This window comes from Peromyscus maniculatus, chromosome 5 (assembly GCF_049852395.1).
Source record: "Peromyscus maniculatus bairdii isolate BWxNUB_F1_BW_parent chromosome 5, HU_Pman_BW_mat_3.1, whole genome shotgun sequence".
In the NCBI taxonomy this organism is placed as follows: domain Eukaryota; kingdom Metazoa; phylum Chordata; class Mammalia; order Rodentia; family Cricetidae; genus Peromyscus; species Peromyscus maniculatus.
The window spans coordinates 56906857-56927498 of NC_134856.1; the positions used below are offsets into that span (position 1 = coordinate 56906857).

General features: G+C 49.1%; 1 protein-coding gene across 1 annotated transcript in view; it reads left to right on the forward strand.

Moving 5' to 3' along the window:
- The first annotated feature begins 4019 nt into the window (after window positions 1-4019).
- Spire2 (spire type actin nucleation factor 2) overlaps window positions 4020-20642 on the forward strand; it is a 38986-nt gene continuing 22363 nt past the window's right edge. Inside the window, exons 1-2 of the mRNA XM_006987417.3 lie at window positions 4020-4339; window positions 17424-17467. Coding sequence (XP_006987479.2) covers window positions 4084-4339; window positions 17424-17467 — 300 coding nt within the window. The 5' untranslated portion in view covers window positions 4020-4083. The remainder of the gene's footprint in view (window positions 4340-17423; window positions 17468-20642) is intronic.

The window sequence follows — 20642 nt, forward strand, 5'->3', positions numbered from 1 at the left end:
GGCTAGTTTACCTCTTGCAATGATGAGCCATGTCTCCTGATTTCACATCCTCAGGGTTGGTTCTCCCACACCTATACCTCAGGGCCAGCTCTATTGTGTTGAGATGCAGGGGCCACTCTCTCGAGTGCTGCAGCTGGTGTGGGTCAGGGATAGTTCTTCCACTCTGATGACCTCAGGGCCAGCTTTCCCACGCCTCAGGTGTTCACGGGCAGGGGGCATCTCTCTCCAACCCATGCTGCCATGAGACAGATGAGTAGTGGGGACAGCTCTCCCATGCTCATTACGTTGGGCCTGGCTCACTCACACCTCCATTGTGTTGCCTAGGTGAGGTGCAGGGCCTACTCTCCCGAGTGTGTTGCAGTTGGTGGAGGGCAAGGACATTTCTCCCACTCCTATGACCTCAGGGCCATCTCTCCCACCTGCTTCAGGCACTGATGGGCAGAGAGAGTGGGGGGGGGCATGTCACTTTTAACTGTAGGAAATAGTGGAAATAGTTGTCTTGACTGACATCAGATACAAACTGGTGAGTTCATCACTGTTGCAAGAACACCAATCAGGTCAGAACCCAGTTAATCTAGCTGAAGGACAATGGGTCAGTTTAATCAATCTTTGAGTTGACCCACTCTTTAATTCTGATGGCTGGCTGTAAGTCACTCAGGGCTCCCAAGCTACAAGGCAGAAATCCTTCTTGCTGCTATGGCAGCCATCAAGAGGTTTGGGTCTAACGTCTTATCTGAGGTCCATTTCTGGGCTCCTCTGGCATTTGGGGAATATATAAGTAAATGACCTGGGGGGAAAGAATGCAATGTTTTCTACAAGTGACTACAGAGATGACTAGCCCTTCTGCTTCCTCATGTTGGCCATGGCTAGGGGGAATCAGTCATCTTTAGATAAGAGGAGATGGATAGTAGAACCTAATTTGTACATTTATTAGTAATAGGGTCACAGCTTGGTTCAGTTTTAGAGCATTTTCCTAGTACACACAAGGCCCTAGGTTCAATCCCCAGGATCATAAAAAAGATGTGTGTGCTATGGCATGGCCCTTCTGTACGCTGTGAATATGTGTTTCTCTGATTGGTTGATAATAAAGTTGTTTTGGCCTGTGACAAGACAGGATAAGGTTAGGTGAAAGAATCAAACTAGGACTCAGAGGAAGAGGGGAGAGGTTGAGACAAATGCCCCCCCCCCCCCCCCCCCCCCCCCCCCCCCGCAAGCACCCAAGAAACAGGATGTTAGAGGACCGGTAAGCCATGGACAATAAAGCCACGTGCCAATAAAGAGATGAATAGGAATGGGTTAATTTAAATGTAAAAGCTAGTTAATAATAAGCCTGAGCCATCAGTCAGACATTTATAATTAATATATGAGTGGCAATTTGGGAAGTGGCTGCGGGTTATGTGCTGGTGGGACAGAAACTCCCCTCCAGGTATATGTGTGTATGTATGTGTGTTTGTGTGCACGTGTGAGTGTGCATGTGTTACACACTGTTCTGAATTTTACTGATATCTTGGGAGTCCTTAGGGATTCTCCCAACAGTAATTCCAGGTGAAAAAGCCAGCAGCCTACACTTATTAGCTAAGAACCCGAACAGTTGTAGCTAACGGGGAAAATTCAAAGCTTTCACAGAAAGAGGGCAGGTGTGCTAGCTACTGTGTTGCTGTGACATGGTTCCTTGAAACACAACTGAAGGGAAGGAGAGTTAGTTTGGCTTAGTTTCAGAGGTTCGGTCAATGGTCGCTTGGCTTTGTTGCTTCTGAATCCTGTATGGTAAAGCGGAGCATTATGGCAAAGTGGCTTACCTCACGGTGAACTGGAAAGAGACGAATGAAGAAGAGTCCTAGAACACGACACAGTCCTTAAGAACCTGCTTCTGGTGATCTGCTTTCTCTAACTGGGGTCCACCTCCAAACATCCCACCACTTCCCTGATGCTACTTAAATCACAATTCTAGGACTGTCAAGATGGCAAATTAGGTAAAAGCCTTGCTATACACGCCTGACTATCTGAGTCGGAAACCACAGTGGAAGAAGAGAATCACCTCGCTAAAGTTGCTCTCTGATCTCCACACACGTGCTATGGTACACATGCACCAACGCTCACATCACACACACACAATAACAATAAGAAAATTATGAATCTTTCTGTCGATTATCTACCGATTATGTCAGAGACCTCATGATTCAATCACCTGTTAGTGATTGGTGCAAGCAGGGCTCAAATCTTCCACATATGAGCACTGTGATGATAATAAGAAGTATTTTTTGCTACATCCTAAATAGCTTCCCTATAGGTGATTTCCATCCTATGTCCAAATGCCCCAGAACTCTATCCATTCACTTCACTGACTGTAATGATGGGTACTTCTAAAATAGCGCAAGGCAGAGGGAGCCCAGTAGAGAGAGGACTCCCCACTCCACCCCACAGTGCCCAGTCTTCTGCCTCTGGATCAGGGACCCCTATTCACTGGGACTCCCTATCGTACTTTTCCCTGTTCACCTGAGAGTCTCCCCTGCTGTGATATGCCCAGCTGTACTCCATCAGTCCCGGGAAAACAAAGCTTTTAGGTGGCTCACTGCTTGACTGAGTGAGTCATGATTCCAGTTTCTGATGAGCTGGCGTGGAGGCTTTCCTAGTAGGTCATATTCCCACCGATTCTAAAAGCAGAAACTGCTCCCTGAGTCAGCCCACAAGAAGCAGCCTGGCCTCCTCAGCGGGCCCTGTCACCACACATTTGGCATTGTGTGAGCCGGAGGCTTTCCTTAAACTACTGGCACCCACACTCTCGCTCCTAACATAAACAAGACCCTCCGTGCGAGGTTCCTACTGTGCTGAGGTAGCCCTTGACCTTTCTGATGGTTAGGGGAGAGGAGCCATAGCTCCAGATTGTCTGCACAATGTATTCTGAACAAAGCAAGCTTCCTCTTTCATTTCCTCTTCTCCAGTGTCCTTTGGTCCCGCTAAATCAGTTGTGTCTCCTAAGCTTGCAAACTGGGAGAAGGATGTGAAACTTGCCCAGCTGTTGATTATAAACACTTCCAGGCAAAATTCATTTGTATCAAGTTTCTTTCCAGTTGAAGATTAAGAACCTATAAGAAACAATCAGCTACCGCCTAGACCAAGTCTCCCTCAGATGAGGTGAAACTATCTTATGACTATGGTTCCATCCTTGGCTGTGAGAACCTCAGGGAACTACACAATTCAGAGTTTGCTCCAGATCAGGTCAGGTCCGGACCGGCTTTGTGTTTCCTAGGTGATTCTAGCCGGTGGCCAGACCCGAGACCAATTGCCTTGTTATCATTTATCTTTCACTTGCATTTTCTTGCTCTGCTGTTCTCAACAGTTATAAATATGGCTGAGATTTCTTTCAACAAGGCTGTGTGCTGTGCTCAGCTTGATACCTCTTCTGTGTCCTGTAGTAACTGGCCTAGAAGGAAGGCAATGCACTCTGGAAATGAGGTGCTGTGTTATCACGGTCACATTGTTTGCCTCTATTTCTAGCAGAGAAAGGACCTTCCAGGTCTTCCAGAAAGACCTAAAAGCTGCTGTCATTTTCGTGTCTATCACATGATAGAAACCTTCTAAGGTCACTCTGCCATCCAGGCCTTCCAGAAAGACCACCACAACAGGCACTGTCTGCTTTAAAGAGCCAGAGCCAAGGGAGCGAGTGTACGTGTGTGTGTGTGTGTGTGTGTGTGTGTGTGTGTGTGTGTGTGTGTGTGTGTGTGTGTGTGTGTGTGTTCCCAGTCATGTTCAACGCCTTCTCCCCCCACCCTCCCACTTCTAACAAATCTCCTTAGTCCTCTGCCCTTGTGCACCCACCCCCCCTCCAGCTGGCCCTCAGCCCTCCTCCAGGCTCGCCCCTCCCTACCCAGGCTTCCCTTCTCACCCTGTCCGGCCCCGCCTCTTTGACCGCCTGCGTCCTCCTTTCCAGCAGCCCCCGCCCTCACCTGCATCTGCTCGCGAGGGGCGGGGCCGGAATGACAAAGCACACGGGCGGCGCGGGACCCGCCCCCTCGCTCGGCGGTGCGTCGGCCCGCTGTTATGGAGACCCGCCGCGCGCGCGGGCGGCGATGATGGGCGGCCATGGCCCGGGCGGGCGGCGGCGGCGCGGCAGCTCCCGAACGCGCGGGGGGCGCGGCACGGCCCGAGCCGTGGGAGCTGTCCCTAGAGGAAGTGCTGAAGGTGTACGAGCAGCCCATCAACGAGGAGCAGGCCTGGGCCGTGTGTTTCCAGGGCTGCCGCGGGCTGCGGGGCGAGCCGGGGGGCGTGCAGCGCATCCGGGACACGGCAGACATCCTCCTGCGCAGGGACGGTTCGGTTGGCGCGCGGCTGGAGCCGGGTAAGGCGCCGTGGAGTGGGTGGGGGTGTGGCCGGCGCGGCGGGCGGGAGGCCGCTGAGGACACCGGGTGCCAAGTGATGGGGCCTCGACCTTTCTTCTCTCATCAGCGCGGAGACAGCGCTCCGCGGGACCGGGAAGGCCCCACCCTGCCCTCTGAATCTGGGACTCCTTGTCTTCTTTTCGACCTAGGAGAGCCCCACCATCACGCACGCACAAACCGTCTAGGATAACCTTACCAGCAGCCCATAGTTCCTAATGTACAGGCCAGCGGTCGGTCGGTTGGCTGCTTGCACCCAGGGACGCTTTCCCCTAGGGAGAGGGGCTTTGGCTAGAAGCCCGAGTATCTTTTACCTTAAAGTCCTGGAGGGCTTCTTTTCGAAACCTTTCTGTAGCCTATTCTCTCCAAGCTGGGTTTGGGGGGGTCTGTAGCCCATTGGTCTTGCTCTGTTAGGGCCTGTGGGTGAATCCTTGAGGCTTCACATGAAGCTGGCACTCTCCTAGTGACATTGCAGACCGTAAGGTTACGTAGAGATGTGAGTCCTTTTCTGTGTGTGTGTGGGGAGGTTGTGTGCCTTGCTCTGAATCTGTTCTGAGTTGATACTAATTTCCTGAATTGTAAGTGCAAGAAAAGTGTATGATGTGTGATTTAAACATCAATAAGAACCAACACTTAAGCTTTTGAAAGATTCTTGAAGTCTGTTCAAAGTGGTGAGTTCAAGCAGCTATTTACTGTTCCCCTTGATTTTCCCCCCTGGAGAATTGTAGTTCTAGTATACAGCATACAGTGATATTACCCTAAAAGTTGATACCCTGTTGGGAGCACAAAGGCAGGCTGTGTGTTTGCTGAATGAAGGCTGGCCTCTCTCCAACCCCGAGAGCTGTGGGCTTGCAGAAATTCCCCCAAGCAGGCATCTGCGGGGGAATAGGAATGAGAAGCAAAGCCAAGTAGAAGCAATGGACAGCAGCTGCTTCTGTAACAGGGAGGGCCCATTGTGCACACACAGGAGCCAGCCCTGCCTTCTCAGGCCTCCTCAGCCTCTACCCACTTCCCTCCTCCCTCCACACCCCTGCCTGACACTTGCAAGTTGTTAAATTTTTCACACAAGCACTGATACATTTCACAGGGAAATAATAAGCACAGCACCCAGGTAGGCTGGGGTTTAACCTTGACCACATCTGCTCAGAAAGTGGCATAATTTGCCAAAACTGGTGCTCATGCTCTGAATCCCTGTATTGCTCCACCCTCCCAAGGCTGGCCTGAAGGGCCAGGTACATGAACCATCAACTGCTTTGACCTGGGGACCCTGCAGCCTGCACATTCATGGAGCTTTACTTCTGAGGCTCTAGCCTCCTGACAAGACTATTCCTGGACCTACTCCACTGCTTGCCGTAGAGAATAGAACCCAGGATCTGGCTCCCAGCACGGCAGAGCAAGACTGCAGGGAGCCCGGCCCGGGCTAGCCCGCTGATGTTAGAGACAGGGAAGCTGAGGCTTAGGGTTGCAAGTGGCTTGCTGTCATAGTGGTGGGCTACACTGTGAACAGACCAAGCTGAGCTGTTGGGTCTCTCCGGAGCATCAAAAAGGGCAGTCTAGCCTGTTCTCCATCCCCCAGAGTTGTGTCTGTACTGCCTTATTGTTCTCAGACCAGTAGCACTTCCTGCTGGGTCAAAGCTCGAGAAGGCACTCAGTGTTGACCTTTGGGGAGGGGAACCTGTCTGTGGCACCAAGGGGTCCAATTTCACTTTCTATTCAGCTTATCTTTGGTGTCTGTTGGTTAACAAACCTTGTGAAGGTAAATGAGGTTTATGGCTCTTTTTTTTTAGGATAGGATCTTGCTTTGTTGTTCCGGCTGATATTGAACTCTTGAGGTCTAGTGATTCTCCCACTGAGCCCTATGATGCTGGGACTACAGGGCCTCTTGTTGACTCTTAGGAGAAGTGTGCCGGGCGGTGGGTGGTGGTGCACGCCTTTAATCCTAGCACTCGGGAGGCAGAGGCAGGTGGATCTTTGTGAGTTCGAGGCCAGCCTGGTCTACAGAGCGAGATCCAGGAAAGGCACCAAAACTACGCAGAGAAACCCTGTCTCGAAAAACCAAAAAAAAAAAAAAAAAAAAAAAAAAGAAAGAGTTAAGAGAAGTGTGAAGCCTGTTAGTGGTGTCGCCTTTAATCTGAGCACTTGGGAAGCAGAGGCAGGCAGATCTCAAGTTCAAGGCCAGCCTGGTCTACAGAGTAAGTTCCAGAACAGTCATGGCTACACAGAGAAACCTTGTCTTGAAAAACCAAAAGGAAAAAAACAAAACAAAAACCGCTGTATTTACCAGAACAATCTCTGAGTGTCACAAATCAGCTGTAATTTTCAGGTAGCCACCCCCCTGGAAGTAACCAGCCCAGCATTTTTCTGTAGGACTTGAGTGACTAGTGAATTCCCTAAAGAATTTGTGTAGCTTATTCTTGAAGTAGCTGTCCAAAAAATGCTCGTTCTTCATTGTCAGCATTTGAGTTTGTTTTTGACGACAGTAGAGTTTCTTAATCTGCCTCGTTGGATGTTGGGTCCATTGGAGGTTGTCACCCAGTTAGGTCAATCTCTAAGCCATGCAGGTCTTATTCTCCACCTTATTTTTATTTGAGACAGGGTTTCTCACTGAACCTGGAGATCACCATTTTGTCTAGACTGGCTGCCACCTGGTATATGTCCCCAGCACTGGGGTTATAGACCCCTGCTGCTAAGCTCAGCTTTTATGTGGATGCTACAGATCCAAATTCAGTTCTTCATGGAAGACAGCTTCATAGTCACCCTAGAAGTGTGTGTCTGTGTGTGTGTGTATGTACATACCAGAGATAGGTTCTTGGAACTCAAGACCCTCCAGCCCCAGCCTTTCAAGTGCTAACGTTGCCGCTACACCTGACTTATATTTTTAATTAATATTTATTTTTATCATTTTTGATTGTGTGTACATTCCTGAGTTCAGGAGGTATTGAATGTCCCCTGGAGCCAGAGTTCCAGGAGGTTGTGAGCTACCGGACCTGGGTGTGGGGAATTAGACTCAGGTCTTCTGGAAGGACAGTAGATACTTTTAACCACTGAGCCGTTTGGTGGGGAGCGGAGGGTGAGAAAGCAGAGCTACATGTAGTAGCATGTAGAGTTACTAAAACTGAATGTTGAGGAAAGAGTGATTTTTTTTTTTTCTTTTGGGATGTTTCAAGACAGGATTACTCTGTATATCCTTGGCTGTCCTGGAACTTGCTTTGTAGACCAGGCTGGCCTCAAACTTAACTCATAGAGAACTGCCTGCCTCCGCCTCCCAAGTGCTGGGATTAAAGGTGTGCACTCCCATTACCCAGCTAGGATAGAGTGTTTTTTTTTTTTTTTTAAAGCCCAGATAAACTATCAGGTGATGGTTTCCAGGGACAAAGCCAGTTCCTTAAATGGAGTTTGGTTAGAGATCAGGGACCCCCACAGTGTTCTCAGTGACCTTTGTCTATCTCAAACTCCAGGGTAGTTTATTCAGGAACATGGCATGACCACTTCCTAAGTGGGATTTGGCCATCAGCCTCATGGAGTCTGCAGCTTCCAGGCCCACCAGCCTGAATCTGCTGTCAGTCATCTCTTCCTGCAGGAAACCCATGTGGACAGGCGGAGGCTGAACTGGGGGTTGGGATCTTTCACCGTCCTCCAAAGTGGGAGTGAATGTTATGTCGTCTCTTCTCCCGTTAACTCCCTGCTCTCTCTTCATGCTTGTGTGTACATACAATTCTCTATTTTCAGGGGGTTTGGGGTTTCTGTTTGGTGGTTGTGTGTGTGTGTGTGTGTGTGTGTATGTGTGTGTGTGTGTGTGTGTGTGTGTCACATGTCCCAGTCTGTCCTTGACTCACTGTGTAACTGTTGGTTAGTTCTATGCCAACTTGACACAAGCTAGAGTCATCTGGGAAGAGGAAACTTCAGCTGAGAAAATGCCCCACCAAATTGGCCTGTGGGGCATTTTCTTAATGAGTGATTGATGTGGAAGGTCTCAGCACATTGTGGGTGATGCCAACTCTTGGCAGGTGGTCCTGAGTTCTATAAGAAAGCAGGCTGAGTAAGCCTTGGGGAGTAAGCTAGTAAGCAGTGCCCCTCCATGGCCTCTGCATCAGATCCTGCCTCTGGGTTCCTGCCTTGAGTTCCTGCCCTGATTTCCCTCAGTGATAGACTGTAATATGGAACTGTAAGCTAAAATAAAGCCTTTCCTCCCCAAATTGCTTTTGATCATAGTGGTTTATCACAGCAATAGAAACCCTAAGACAGTAACTGGGGTTGACCTTGAACTTTTGCTACTCCTGTCTCCACCTCCCAACGACTGGAGTCATAAATGTGTAATACCACACGTGATTTGTGCAGTGGAGGAGATGGGACTCATGGCTTCCTTCACATTAGGCAAGCATTGTACCAACTGAGCTATATCCCCACACCCGCTCCTAATAACGTTTGATAAGCCTTTTCCCAGGTGGCCCGATCTTGCATTTGGGGTGCCTCTCAGGTCCACACCCCTTCTCCACCCACCCTTTTCTGCTTGCAGGTCTGAGGCTCACTGTCCCTTGAAAAGTTCTAGATCTCAGTGTTGGGTTTCTGTGGGCAGCTTCCCGTTCCAGCTTATCCTGCGTGGATGTGAGGCTTCCCAACCCTGCTTGTGTTGTAGACCGGAGCTCCAGTGTGGACTAGAACCCACACAGTGTCCGTGGAACTGCAATTATCTTTTCACTTGAGACAAGGTTCCTCTGTGTAACAGCCCTGGCTGTCCTAGAACTCACTCTATAGACCAGACTGGTCTTGAACAGAGATGCACCTGCCTCTGTCTCCTGAGTGCTGGGATTAAAGGCGTGCGCCATCACCGCCTGGTATATTTTCACTCTTATTGCCCACAGTGCTGAAGAGTGGCACTTGCGTGTCACAGGGCAGTGGTGGGGACAGGCTGGAATGAGGCAGTGTGGGCGAGTGAGAGAGAGAGCGTGTCCAGGAAGCACAGCCTGGGTTCTCTCCTCCGCCTTGCCTGTGTAGCTTGTTGCTGTAACTGCACGTGTAAGTGGGCCATCTATTTAAACTGGGTGCTCACTTGTCTGTCTCTCAGCCCCGTGCCCCCTCTTTGACCTAAAGCAGACCTTTGGCTTCTGAGAAATACCACTGGACCACTGGAGTTGCGACGCCACATCCTGGGTCTTGGCTATTGAAGCCCCCGAGCTTCACCGTGACTAGGGCTGCCCGCTCAGCTGGCTTTTCTTCTTAAACAGCCGAGTATTGCGTGTGGCCCTGTCCAGGGACCCCAGTCATCCCGAGAGGACCCAAAAATGACTAGGCAGGAAACATTCCATTGCAGAGGAGGGAATTTGTCCCTCCAGAGCCCCCTGGATACCAGAATGTTTGTGGTTGAAGCATGGTTATTGAGCCAGGTCCTTCCCATGTGGTTCCTGCCCGTAGTTCTTGAGTGCCTGTCACAGCTGTGTTACCCACCTGGCTACTGCAAGGCACCCCAGAGCTGTGAGTCCTGTGTTCTGTGAAGGTCGCTCAGCTAACTTGCGGTGGGGCTAACACCAGGCTACTGTGGATGGGTGACTGGAGCCTGTCAGAGGTGCTCACAGGGCAAGTGCACAACAGTGTTGGGTTTACTTTTCCTCCAGAGCATCCTGCTGAGATCCCCACTCTGCGCACGAGGAAACGGAAGGTCACACAAGAGAAGCAGCTGTCCAAAGTCGATGAGATGGGCATGACCTGGCACCTGCCTCAGAGCTAGTGTTTGTGTTTCTGTAGCCTTACAGCACAGCACCAAAGGGGAGCTCTGGCCTGGGGCACAGCAGCAGGTGTCCAAGTGCCACACCTTTGTGTACCTTGGCCAGACTCAGCTTGGGATGCAGTGTCCAGGGTCCATGCAAATGAACCCTTGACACAAATGTGGCTTGCAGCCCGAGGAATGCAGTCCTGCAAAGGGCTCCCTGTGTACTTCTTGACGGCCAGTGCCCTATCGCCGAGCCCTCCCACTCAGAATTAAGGGCTCAATGCTGTGGGGTTGTGGCAGGATGCCTGGACAGTCTGGGTGTGGGTGTGAGCTGGGTGTGTCTGTGAGCTGGGTGTGTGTGTGTGTGTGTGTATACAGTTTTTCCGATTTAGTTTCACCTCTGAATTAGGCCTTGCAAGAAGGCAATTTTTCAAGTATATTTTCCCTCTGCGATACTGCCTGTGCCTAAGGTTGGCTGTCCCAGAAGGCCTCAAGATACATGACGTCAGGATGCTAGACCACACATTTGTTTACATGCTCTTCATTGTGCTTCTAGAAGGAGAAAGCCTCAAGTCTTAAGGACCTGTGGGGTCTCTGTGTAACTTGCATGGTTCAGCTTGTCGCCTTGCTGCTGTGTCTATGGCCCTGGACTTCTCCACACTTACCTGTTGCCAACATGGTGTCCACAGAGAATCCTTTAATGTCCAGCACAGCGCAAGTGTATTAAAGGTGCTGGGCACGGCTAAGGTCCTCTCAGCCTTTCATACCGGGAGTTCTGGTCCCAGAATGTAGACCACTTCAACAGATGTACTAGGGTTTCTGCTCTGGTCATTAACTGATTCCTCAGAGAGAGTTGGCCTCTAGGTAAGACAGTGCTAAGGGGTAGGGCCTTCTGCTTGGAGATGATATCCTGCTGGTCAGGCAAATCGGCTTAAGGACCAGAGTACCTGGAGGAAGTTCAGCCACTGCTTTCTCAGTCCAGTGAATCCTACTTTACTCAGGACAGTGGGCTTGTGGTCCTTTCCCCAAGGAAGCAAGAGGAGAGGGTGGGCAGAGCTTAAAAGAGAATGTATGAGGTCCCTATGGCTTTGTAACACCCTTAAACTGATTTAAAATAACACAAGTATATTCGCTTCCAGTTTAAGAATCATATATCTAGAATAATCTCTACCTTCAGGCTAGCTATTAGCAACCCTATTTCATCCACCATGTAACACAGCATATCCATAGGTCCTGGGGATTAGAACATGGGCAGCTTTGGGTTGTTCTGCTAACCACACAGGGGAAGGTAGGAGGACATCTGTTCAATTCCACCCCTGGCATCTAGGCGGCGATGGTTCATGCCTTTAATCCCAGCACTCCAAAGGCAGAGCCAGGTGGATCTCTGTGAGTTTGAGGTCAGCTTAGTCTACAGAGCGAGATCCAGGAAAGGCACCAAAACTACACAGAGAAACCCTGTCTCAAAATACCAAAAAAAAAAAAAAAAAAAAAAAGTTTTAAATTATCACATATTGTTTATACATAAAATGGAATTCATTATGACATTATGTTTTTTCTTTTTCTTTTTTTTCTTTTGAGACAGGGTTTCTCTGTGTTGTTTTGGCGCCTGTCCTGGATCTCACGCTGTAGACCAGGCTGGCCTTGAACTCACAGAGATCCGCCTGCCTCTGCCTCCCGAGTGCTGGGATTAAAGGCATGCGACACCACTGCTGGCAAGAAAATACTTCCAGCTGTGGTGGTGGTGCACACCTTTAATCCCAGTACTTGGGAGGCAGAGGCAGATGGGTCTCTGTGAGTTTGAGGCCAGCCTAGTCTACAAAGAGTTCCAGGACAGTCAGGGCTATAGAGAGAGTGGGGAGAGGGAGGGAAGGAAAGAAAATCAAGTGTGGGGCTAGAGAGATGGTTCATGGCCTGAAAGAACTTGCTGCTTTTGCAGAGTACCAGGGTTTGGTTCCCAGCATCACCAAACAGCTCACAGCTGTCTGTAACTAGTTCCAAATGATCTGATGTCCTCTCCTGGCCTCTGTGGGCCCTGCATACCAAACACTCATATACATAAAATTAAAGTAAATAAATCTTTAAATATATATCCCATAGCATACATAAGGAAGTCAGAGGACAACTTGCAGGAGCCGGTTCTGTCCTTCCACTATATGGACCCCAGGGATGAATTTAGGTTGTCAGGCTTGGTGGAAAGTGTCCTTACCCTCCGAGGCATTTCACCAATGTCCCACCCCAAAGGAATGCAGAATTCCCCTAACACATTTTGTTTAGCATTTTATTTTATAACATCGAGTGTGTGTGTGTGTGTGTGTGTGTATGTGTGTGTGTGTATGTGTGTGTGTGAGAGAGAGAGAGACAGACAGACAGACAGAGCAGGCATATGCCTTGACACATGAGGATGACTTCCGGGGCTCAGACCCTTCTTTCCACCATGCTTTTGGGGATGGAACTCAGGTCTTTAGGTTTGCAAAACAAGCACTTTTATCTGCTGAGCCATCTTGCAGAATCTAATTTTGTCAGCTGCATGCTCTGTCTTCCTGCTAGGACCAGTGGTGTGATCTTGGCGATGTCCCCAGATGTGTCGCCAGAGGTTGGGCATGGAAGTGTAACATGGAAGTCAGGCCTGCCCACTGTTTTGTTTTGTTTGTTGTTTTACCCCCACCTCACAGTCCCCACGGTTTGCCCACTGTTAGAGAGTCATGAGTGCCCAAGGCCTGGGATGCCAGGCAGGCCTCCGCATCAGGCACTGCTGACATGTGAGGCAGACCTTAATTGTGACGTGGGTATTATCTGTGATAATCTGTGATAATCTGATATTATCACTGCTGATGTGGGTCCCCTCCAGATCTGCCACTGGGGGACTGGGTTCCTGCTGTAGGAAGACACTTCCTGGGAGGGGTGTGTGGGCAGTGTGTGTGTGTGTGTGTGTGTGTGTGTGTGTGTGTGTGTGTGTGTGTGTGTGTGCTTAGAGAAGCCTACTGTTCTCACTCAGTCCAGGACGAAGCCGCCACCCATCTGTGGAAGAGGAGGAGGGACACACCTGTATCCCTTTGCCCCACAGAACTCTGTTTGTTCAACAAGCACAGGACTCTGACTCTGCGCCTTCCTGTGGGTGGTTCTCTCTTGGCTTTCACCAGTTTCCGAGGCTGACACTCGACCTGGGTCACAACTCATTTTACTGTTCATTTCTTGACAATGGAAGCCGCCCCCCTGTACGTGTGGCTTACTAAGTGCCAGTCACTGGGTGTGTTTTCACTCAATCCTGACAAGCCCTCAGTGGTAAGTGATATCACTTTTGTGAGAAGGAACTGCCACCATCAGTCACATGACCTTTGACTCCACAGTCCCTTGGCTGGAGGCTGCACCCTGATCTAGGAGATATGTAGGTGCTGTATTTTCACTTTTCCAAACTTATTTCTTGAGTTTAGCAAATCCACACATTAAGTTTTATTTTCTGTGTATGAGTGTTTCCCCTGAATGTGTGTGTGTGTCTCATGTGCATGCCTGATGCCCATGGAAGCCAGAAGAGGGCATTGAATTCCAATCCCCTGGAACTGGAGTTACAGGTGGGTGTGAACTGTCCTGTGAGTGCTGGAAATGGAATGAGTCTTCTGTAAGAGCAGCCAGCGCTCAGATTCAGAAACTTGAAAGGGAAGAGCTTGAAGGAGCCCTTGTGTCACGGTGCCTGGATGCCCTTCCTCCCTCCTCACAGGCTGCCAAGAATGTGAGGGTTCCTGCACATGCCAGCCCCGAGGCCTGGGCACTTCCTCCTAAAGTCAGGCTGCTGTTTTTTCTCTCCCCTGAGTGGGGGCCTCGGATCAACTCAGCACACAAAAGACATCTTATTGGGTTGTTTGTTTGAAACAGGGTCTTTCTTTCTGTTACCTAGGTTGGCCTTAAACTTGGAATCTTACTGCCTCAGCTACCCAGGTCTGGTTTCAAGTAAATTTCTTAATCTGCCACCTCTCCTAGCCACCTGTTCTTTTTAGTGACACCTAGTGTCCTGGGTGTGGATGCTCTGTGTGTCTGTCTTCAGTGGGCACGTATGCATTTTGGTGTAGGATAGATTCAGCAGTGTTCTCGAAGGTGTTGTGATGCGTGGGTGTGCCTTCTAAAGACTGACCTGCTAGATCAGAAGGGGAGAGTGTGTAACTTTGCGGACTTGGCAGGTTGCCTTGTGAGGGCTGTGGCCGGTCCCTTGTCCACCAGGAACTGTGTATCCCGTGTCTTCATTGCACACGCCCATCAACTATGTGTTTTGGCCATATAGGGACCTGTGAGCACTGTGCTTGAGATGCAGAACAGGAAGTCTTTTGGACTTAAAATGGCTGCTCTTTAGCTTTCATTCACTGTCAAAATACTCTCAGAAGTCTAGACTTGAGGTGGGGAAACATCTTGTGTCAAAAAAGGCCTTCCTAAGATGTATAAAGTCCCCTTTAGCTGAGTGAAGAGGGGTTATATCACGTAGAGTGGTTAGCTAACCCTGCCCCTGCCCTTAAGCCCAAAAAGGAATCAGAACCAGGAGGTCCTACCATCCACTGTACCACTGCAGGAGACCGGGCACTCCGCATTCATCCGGTATTGCACCTTAGGAGGCGTCTCTGCATCTGTTACCTCACTTCTTCCTTGAGGTGATACCATAAGTTAGGCAGCGTTGGCGAGGGTGTTGAAGTGATGTCAGGCACTTGCCCCATAACCGTGGACTGGTCAGAACCTGACTTCAGTCTCTTGGAGGACAGCTGGCTCCCTGGAGGCAAATGGTGGCTCCAGCTGCCAAGCTCCTCCTCTCACCGTTGGTGACCGACGTACCTTCCCTGGATGCTCCTTCTGGAGAAGGGGCTGGGGATGCAGAAGCCACAGGCAGCTTTCCAGATCTGCTGCCTTACTTCCGTGACACAGGATTGTTTCCAGGAAAACTCCCTAGCCCCTTGATTTCTCCTCAGTTGCTATTTTAACAAGATCATCTGGAATGGCTTTTTTCTTTTCAGCACAAGGCTACCCTTCTTGGGGAAACGAGCACTAAGCTGAGTCTGAGTCCTTAGCAGAAATGATGCTGATAGAAACTTGGTGGTCCCCTTCCAGCTCCACCTCGACATAGCATTTCAGACATAATGGGAACTCCTTGGCCCAGCTCCATCATTGCCGTCTGTATGATTTCAAGTACAATTCTTCTTAGTCCGCCTGAGTTCCAGTTTCTTCCTATGGAGAGAAGACATCTCGGAAGCTGGGTGTGATGGTGCACACTTACAGTCTCCCCACTCAGCACAGTGTTGGAGAAACCACTGACATTTGTTAGTCTTGGGCCTGGCCTCTGGCTGTGTGGTGGTCACTGTCATCCCAGAATCTCACAAAGTCATAGCTTGTTCATTAAAACCCAAGACTCCCCTGGCATAGTGGGATGTACTCGTGATCCCAGCACTGAAGAAGCCAAGGCGGGAGGATTGTCATGTCTTTGAGCCAGACAATAATATTCTATCTCAAACACAGCAGTGACCAAACTCCCTAAATCTTTGCAGCATGAGCATAATTCGGTCCATAAACAATTTTGGGACTTCTCTCTCTCTCTCTTAAAGATTTATTTATTGTATGTACAGTGTTCTGCCTACATATATGCTTGCAGGTCAGAAGAGGGCATCAGATGGTTGTTAGCCACCATGTGGGTGCTGGGAATTGAACTCAGGACCTCTGGAAGAGCAGCCAATGCTCTTAACCACTGAGCCATCTGTCCAGCCCCAGTACTTTTCTTGTTAAGATTGACTATTTAAGCATTAAAAATATTCTACTCATGGGCTATGGTTGTACCTCAGTTGGTATAGTGCTTACACAGCCAGGAGGCCCTGGGCTCAGTCTCCACCACCACATAAACTGGGCGTGTTTGCACACATCTATAATCCCAGTACTGGGAGATGCAAGCAAGAGGGTCAGAAATTGAAGGTCATCCTCAGCTACATAGTGACTTTCAAGGCCAGCCTGAGATACATGAGAACTTTTAAAAAGTTCTGACCAGAAAGCTGCTCAGAGCTGAAGACCAGGACTGGCTGCATGCGGAACTGGCAAATGTCCACCAGCCTGCCCTGCCTTCATGACCCCCGGACTCAGAGCACTTGCCTTTTCCAGGAAGTACCTTTATACTTGATCAGTTCTGTTTCATCTTTCTAGTGTGTGAGTCCAGTCACACCTACAAAGTTTCCTTAAACATCCAAAGTGGGCTGGGGACCGAGTCCCTGGGATCACAAATCCTCCGACAGCATGCTCTTTGAACTCACTTTCTTTATTGCTTCACTGATATTGGAGAATGGATTGTTTCCCATTATTTTAATGGATCTCAGTCTCTATCTTTGGCAGTCTTCCTGGTTCTTGATGCAATTTGAACATATTTGTGGAGTTAGCAGGTTTACCTAGCAGGCAATTTTATAGTTTGTTATTTTTTATGTCTCACTTCATCCTAGAACTTAAGGAAGCTGTAGTTCATATCATTACATGGTTCTACCTTTATACATGATTAAAGGAAGCCCGAGGAGGGGACAGTTGGAAGTGGGGTGATTAACTGGGGGTTGCTGGCTGCACAGATCCTAGGGTCTCTGGCCTGCCACCTTGAGCCACCACCCCTTTCCCTCTGTGATGCTTTGGAGTCAGATTTTACTCTTTGCCTTTGGTTTCTCATCTGTGAAATGGGTGCTGGAGCTATCCACCTCTTGGGCTGTAGCTGAGCCACATGAGTAAGCCCTGGAAAATGCTGACTCACTTTTTGGCATTTACCAGTGATGTGTTCTGTAAATAAAATGTAGAGTCCAGCTTCTCCCTGCCCTTCAACCCAGTGACTCCTTTGAGAGGTGCCATTGGAAAAACCCCAAACTGAGGCCGTCAGGGTTTCTTATCTCCCTGTTGTGTTCTGGCTCACAGGACCTCGCTTCTAGGAAGTGGTATCCCCATTTCAGATCATGAGTCTTTCCTGCAGTGACAACTGAGCAGCCCCTCTCCTTCAGAACCTGGACATACACACAGTCTGCTGACTGTCCTTCATCCCTGACTTTATCCCTGACTTCATCATCCCTGACATCCCTCCTCTGAGCTGTGGCTATGGACCAGGGAATGGACAGCTGTCTAAGAGCAGGGTCCACATCGCTTGTGCTCTGTAGCCTGAATCCTGTCCAGGGCTGGCTTAGGCTAGGCCTTGGGGTTTCTGTTCAAGGGGAGAGGTATCTCAGCCTGTTGTGAGCTTTCTGGTGTTCTTTGGGGGATGTGCTATGTGCCTTAGGGAAGGTGGAGCAGAAGGAGAAAGAGCAAGCAGTGTTGTCTGGGGCTTCCAATGTAACCTTCACTGTCTTCTTTTACAGAACCTGCAACTACGGTGATGCCGCCAGCCAGCTCAGAAGCCCAGGTACTGAAAGGCAATTTTAGATTACCTGATAATGTAATTAAATGTATCTGTTGTCCTGATTAGCTTGTCAGCTTGACACAAGCTAGAGCCTCTGAGAGGAGGGAACCTGAACTGAGAAAATGACAATATAAGATTGGTCTGTAGGCAAGTTTGTGGGGCATTTTCTTGGTTCCTGATTGATGGGAATTGCAGCCAATTGTGGGTGGTGCCACCCCTGGGCAGGTGGTCCTGGATGGTCTAAGAAAGCTGGCTGACAAGCCATGAGGAGCAGGCCCCCCAGTAAGCAGCACCCTCCATGGGCTCTGCCTCAGTTCCTGCGTCCAGGTCCCTGCTTGAGTTCCTTCCTTCGGTGATGGGAGTTACAGCCTGAGAGCAGCAGGCCGAAATAAACCTTTTCTTCAGTTGCTTTTGGCCATGGTATTTTATCACAACAGTAGAAACCTAACTAAGACACCTTTATTGGAGAATGTAAATTATAAACTACACAAACTCACACAGTCCTTTAGGTGAGGGAAGACAGGTAAACCACATGAAGTTTGATGAAGCTCTTCACAGGGGACAGGCAGGGTGAGGAACCTAGTGTGGTCATAGCCCTAGATACTCATCTCTCTCCCGTACCAGGGAAGCAAGGGAGACAATACTGCTGACCTCGCCCTGGCCCACCGGAAGTGATGTGGTCCGCAGGGCATGGAGTTTAGGACAAATGAGAAACCAGCCAATGCCTAGAACCCAAACCTCCATTGTCTTGTGGTAATGGTCTGAGTGTGATGTTTATTTCGGTTGTTTTAATGGTTTTGTGTAACCAGCACTGGCCTCATGTAGCTGAGGCTGGGTGAGACTTTGAACTCTGAACCCAATCCTCTTGCCTCATTATCCCAAGTAATGCTGGGGTTTCACGCATGAGCTACAGTGCTTGGCTTTCCACTGCCTTTGTGCTTTATTTCTTCCAGTGTTTTTTTTTTTTTTTCCCTCAATGAGTGATGATGCATCTATTTCTTCTGCTGGTTTCCCAAAAGGCAATCAAGAGTGGAGACCACTCGTATCCTAGGATGAGAAGGGACCCTTGGGGACCAGAAAAGAGCAGTATCTGAGCAGCAAACAGGGTCAGAGAGAGGGATTCCAGGACATGTTGCCTGCTCTGATGTTTTCTTTCTCTGAAATGTGGCCTTTCACGGCCTTTTCAAAGCATATTTTTTTTTTTTCAGAGCTGAGGACCGAACCCAAGGCCTTGTGCTTGCTAGTCAAGCACTCTACCACTGAGCTAAATCCCCAAGCCCAAATTTAAAGTTTGGATTCTGATAGCATACAACTTTTTTTTTTTTTTCCAGAGCTGAGGACCGAACCCAGGGCCTTGCGCTTGCTAAGCAAATGCTCTACCACTGAGCTAAATCCCCAGTCCCTCAAAGCATAATTTTAATATAATAAGAATTTATAGGGCTGGATGCTGTGGTACATACCTGTAATTCTAGCTATTTGGGAGACTGAAGCTTTGAGGAAAAATGAAGAAGAGATATGAAGGGAGGGGGAAAGAAACCTTTGCATTTATGTATTTCGCATGGTAGCATTCCAAGGGAGAGGTGAGCACAGACCAAAGGGATTCCACCATGTGTTGCCGCCGCCGCCGCTGCCGCCTCCTCTTTCTTCTCTACCTAGATCTTGCCTCAAAAAGAAAAATATTATACTTCCTTACATTTTTGGTTTTTATGTGTTTTTTTTTTGTTTGTTTTTGTTTTCTTTTTTGAGATAGGGTCTCTCTACCTAGCCCTGACTGTCCTAGAACTCACTATGCAGACTAAGTTGGCCTTGAACTCACAGAGATCCACTTGTTTCTGTCTTCCAAGTGCTAGGATTAAAGGTGCGTGCCAGTACACCTGGCTGGCACTACATCTCACCACCACACATAATTCTTAATGCCAGTGACATGATAGCCCTGCTACCTCGGGATGCTGTCACCTAAGCGACGCTGCTGTGTGTCACGTAGGAACTCTGTGAAGATGGTATTTTTACATATAGGCAGCTGTAAACTGGGGGGAGAACAACTTTCTTTCTTTTTTATTTTTAAAGATTTATTTATTATGTATACAGTGTTCTGCCTGCATGTATGCCTACAGCCAGAAGAAGGCACCAGATCTCATTATAGATGGTTGTGAGCCACCATGTGGTTGCTGGGAATTGAACTCAGGACCTTTGGAAGAGCAGCCAGTGCTCTTAACCGCTAAGCCATCTCTCCAGCCCGAGAACAACTCTTTCTAAGACATCTGCGTTGTCATGTGGCTGCCAGTTATCTGTATTCACAGCTGTATAATATCCGAGATAGTTTATTTCTCTAAGTCCATGTCTGCTGGCTTGAAGGTCAGCCGACTCTTGTTGTCCAGAGTTCACAGAGGTGAAACTGTTACCTACCACCTAAAGGATGCCTAGTATTACACACCATAAAAAATCCTTGTAAAAGCTTTGAATGAGGGAGTCTCATATGAACTATTCTCAGAGGCCCAAATGTTAACCTGAAACGCTCCATCCCAGGAAAGAGCGTGAGGGGAGCCACTCAAAACCTATGCTTCATTCTGGCTACTTCGGTTTCAAGAACTGCCCAGGCAGCCCCTCTTATTGCAGTCAGATTCCAGGCTGATGGCCATGCTTGACCGTGCAGGTTGGAGGTCCTGAGACTGGGCAGCTGCCCAGGATTTTCCTAATGGAAAGCATTCTTTGTGTTCCAGAGAAAGTTTCCAGCGAGTTTGGGCACAGAAAAGCTTTTTACCAAAGAAGCCATCAGATAAGAGGCTTGCTGGAGTTAACCCTTCCCTCACGTGTTGTTAGTGTAGGCCAGCACTCTGGAAAAAAAAGTGGCCTGGATGGATGGGGTTACCTCTCTGCAGTGTGCACTGGCATGGGCAGGAGGGCTTCCTGCTTGCTTCCCAGCCTGTCTTCCTCCATGGAGTCATGTGGTTTCCATGGAGACTGTGCCTCACACCTGAGCCTCACCGAGTTATGAAGCACACTAGAGATCATACACCGCCTTGCCCTTACCTGGCATCTACCTCTACGACCAGTAGATTTACTGTGTCACCTCTCCGTGTTTCTGTCCCCTTACTGTGCTAGCTTTCCCTTGTCATACCCAAGAGCGGTCCTGAGATCGTCTCTGGAGTCTCCAGTTTCTCAGGGTCCTCCATCCTGG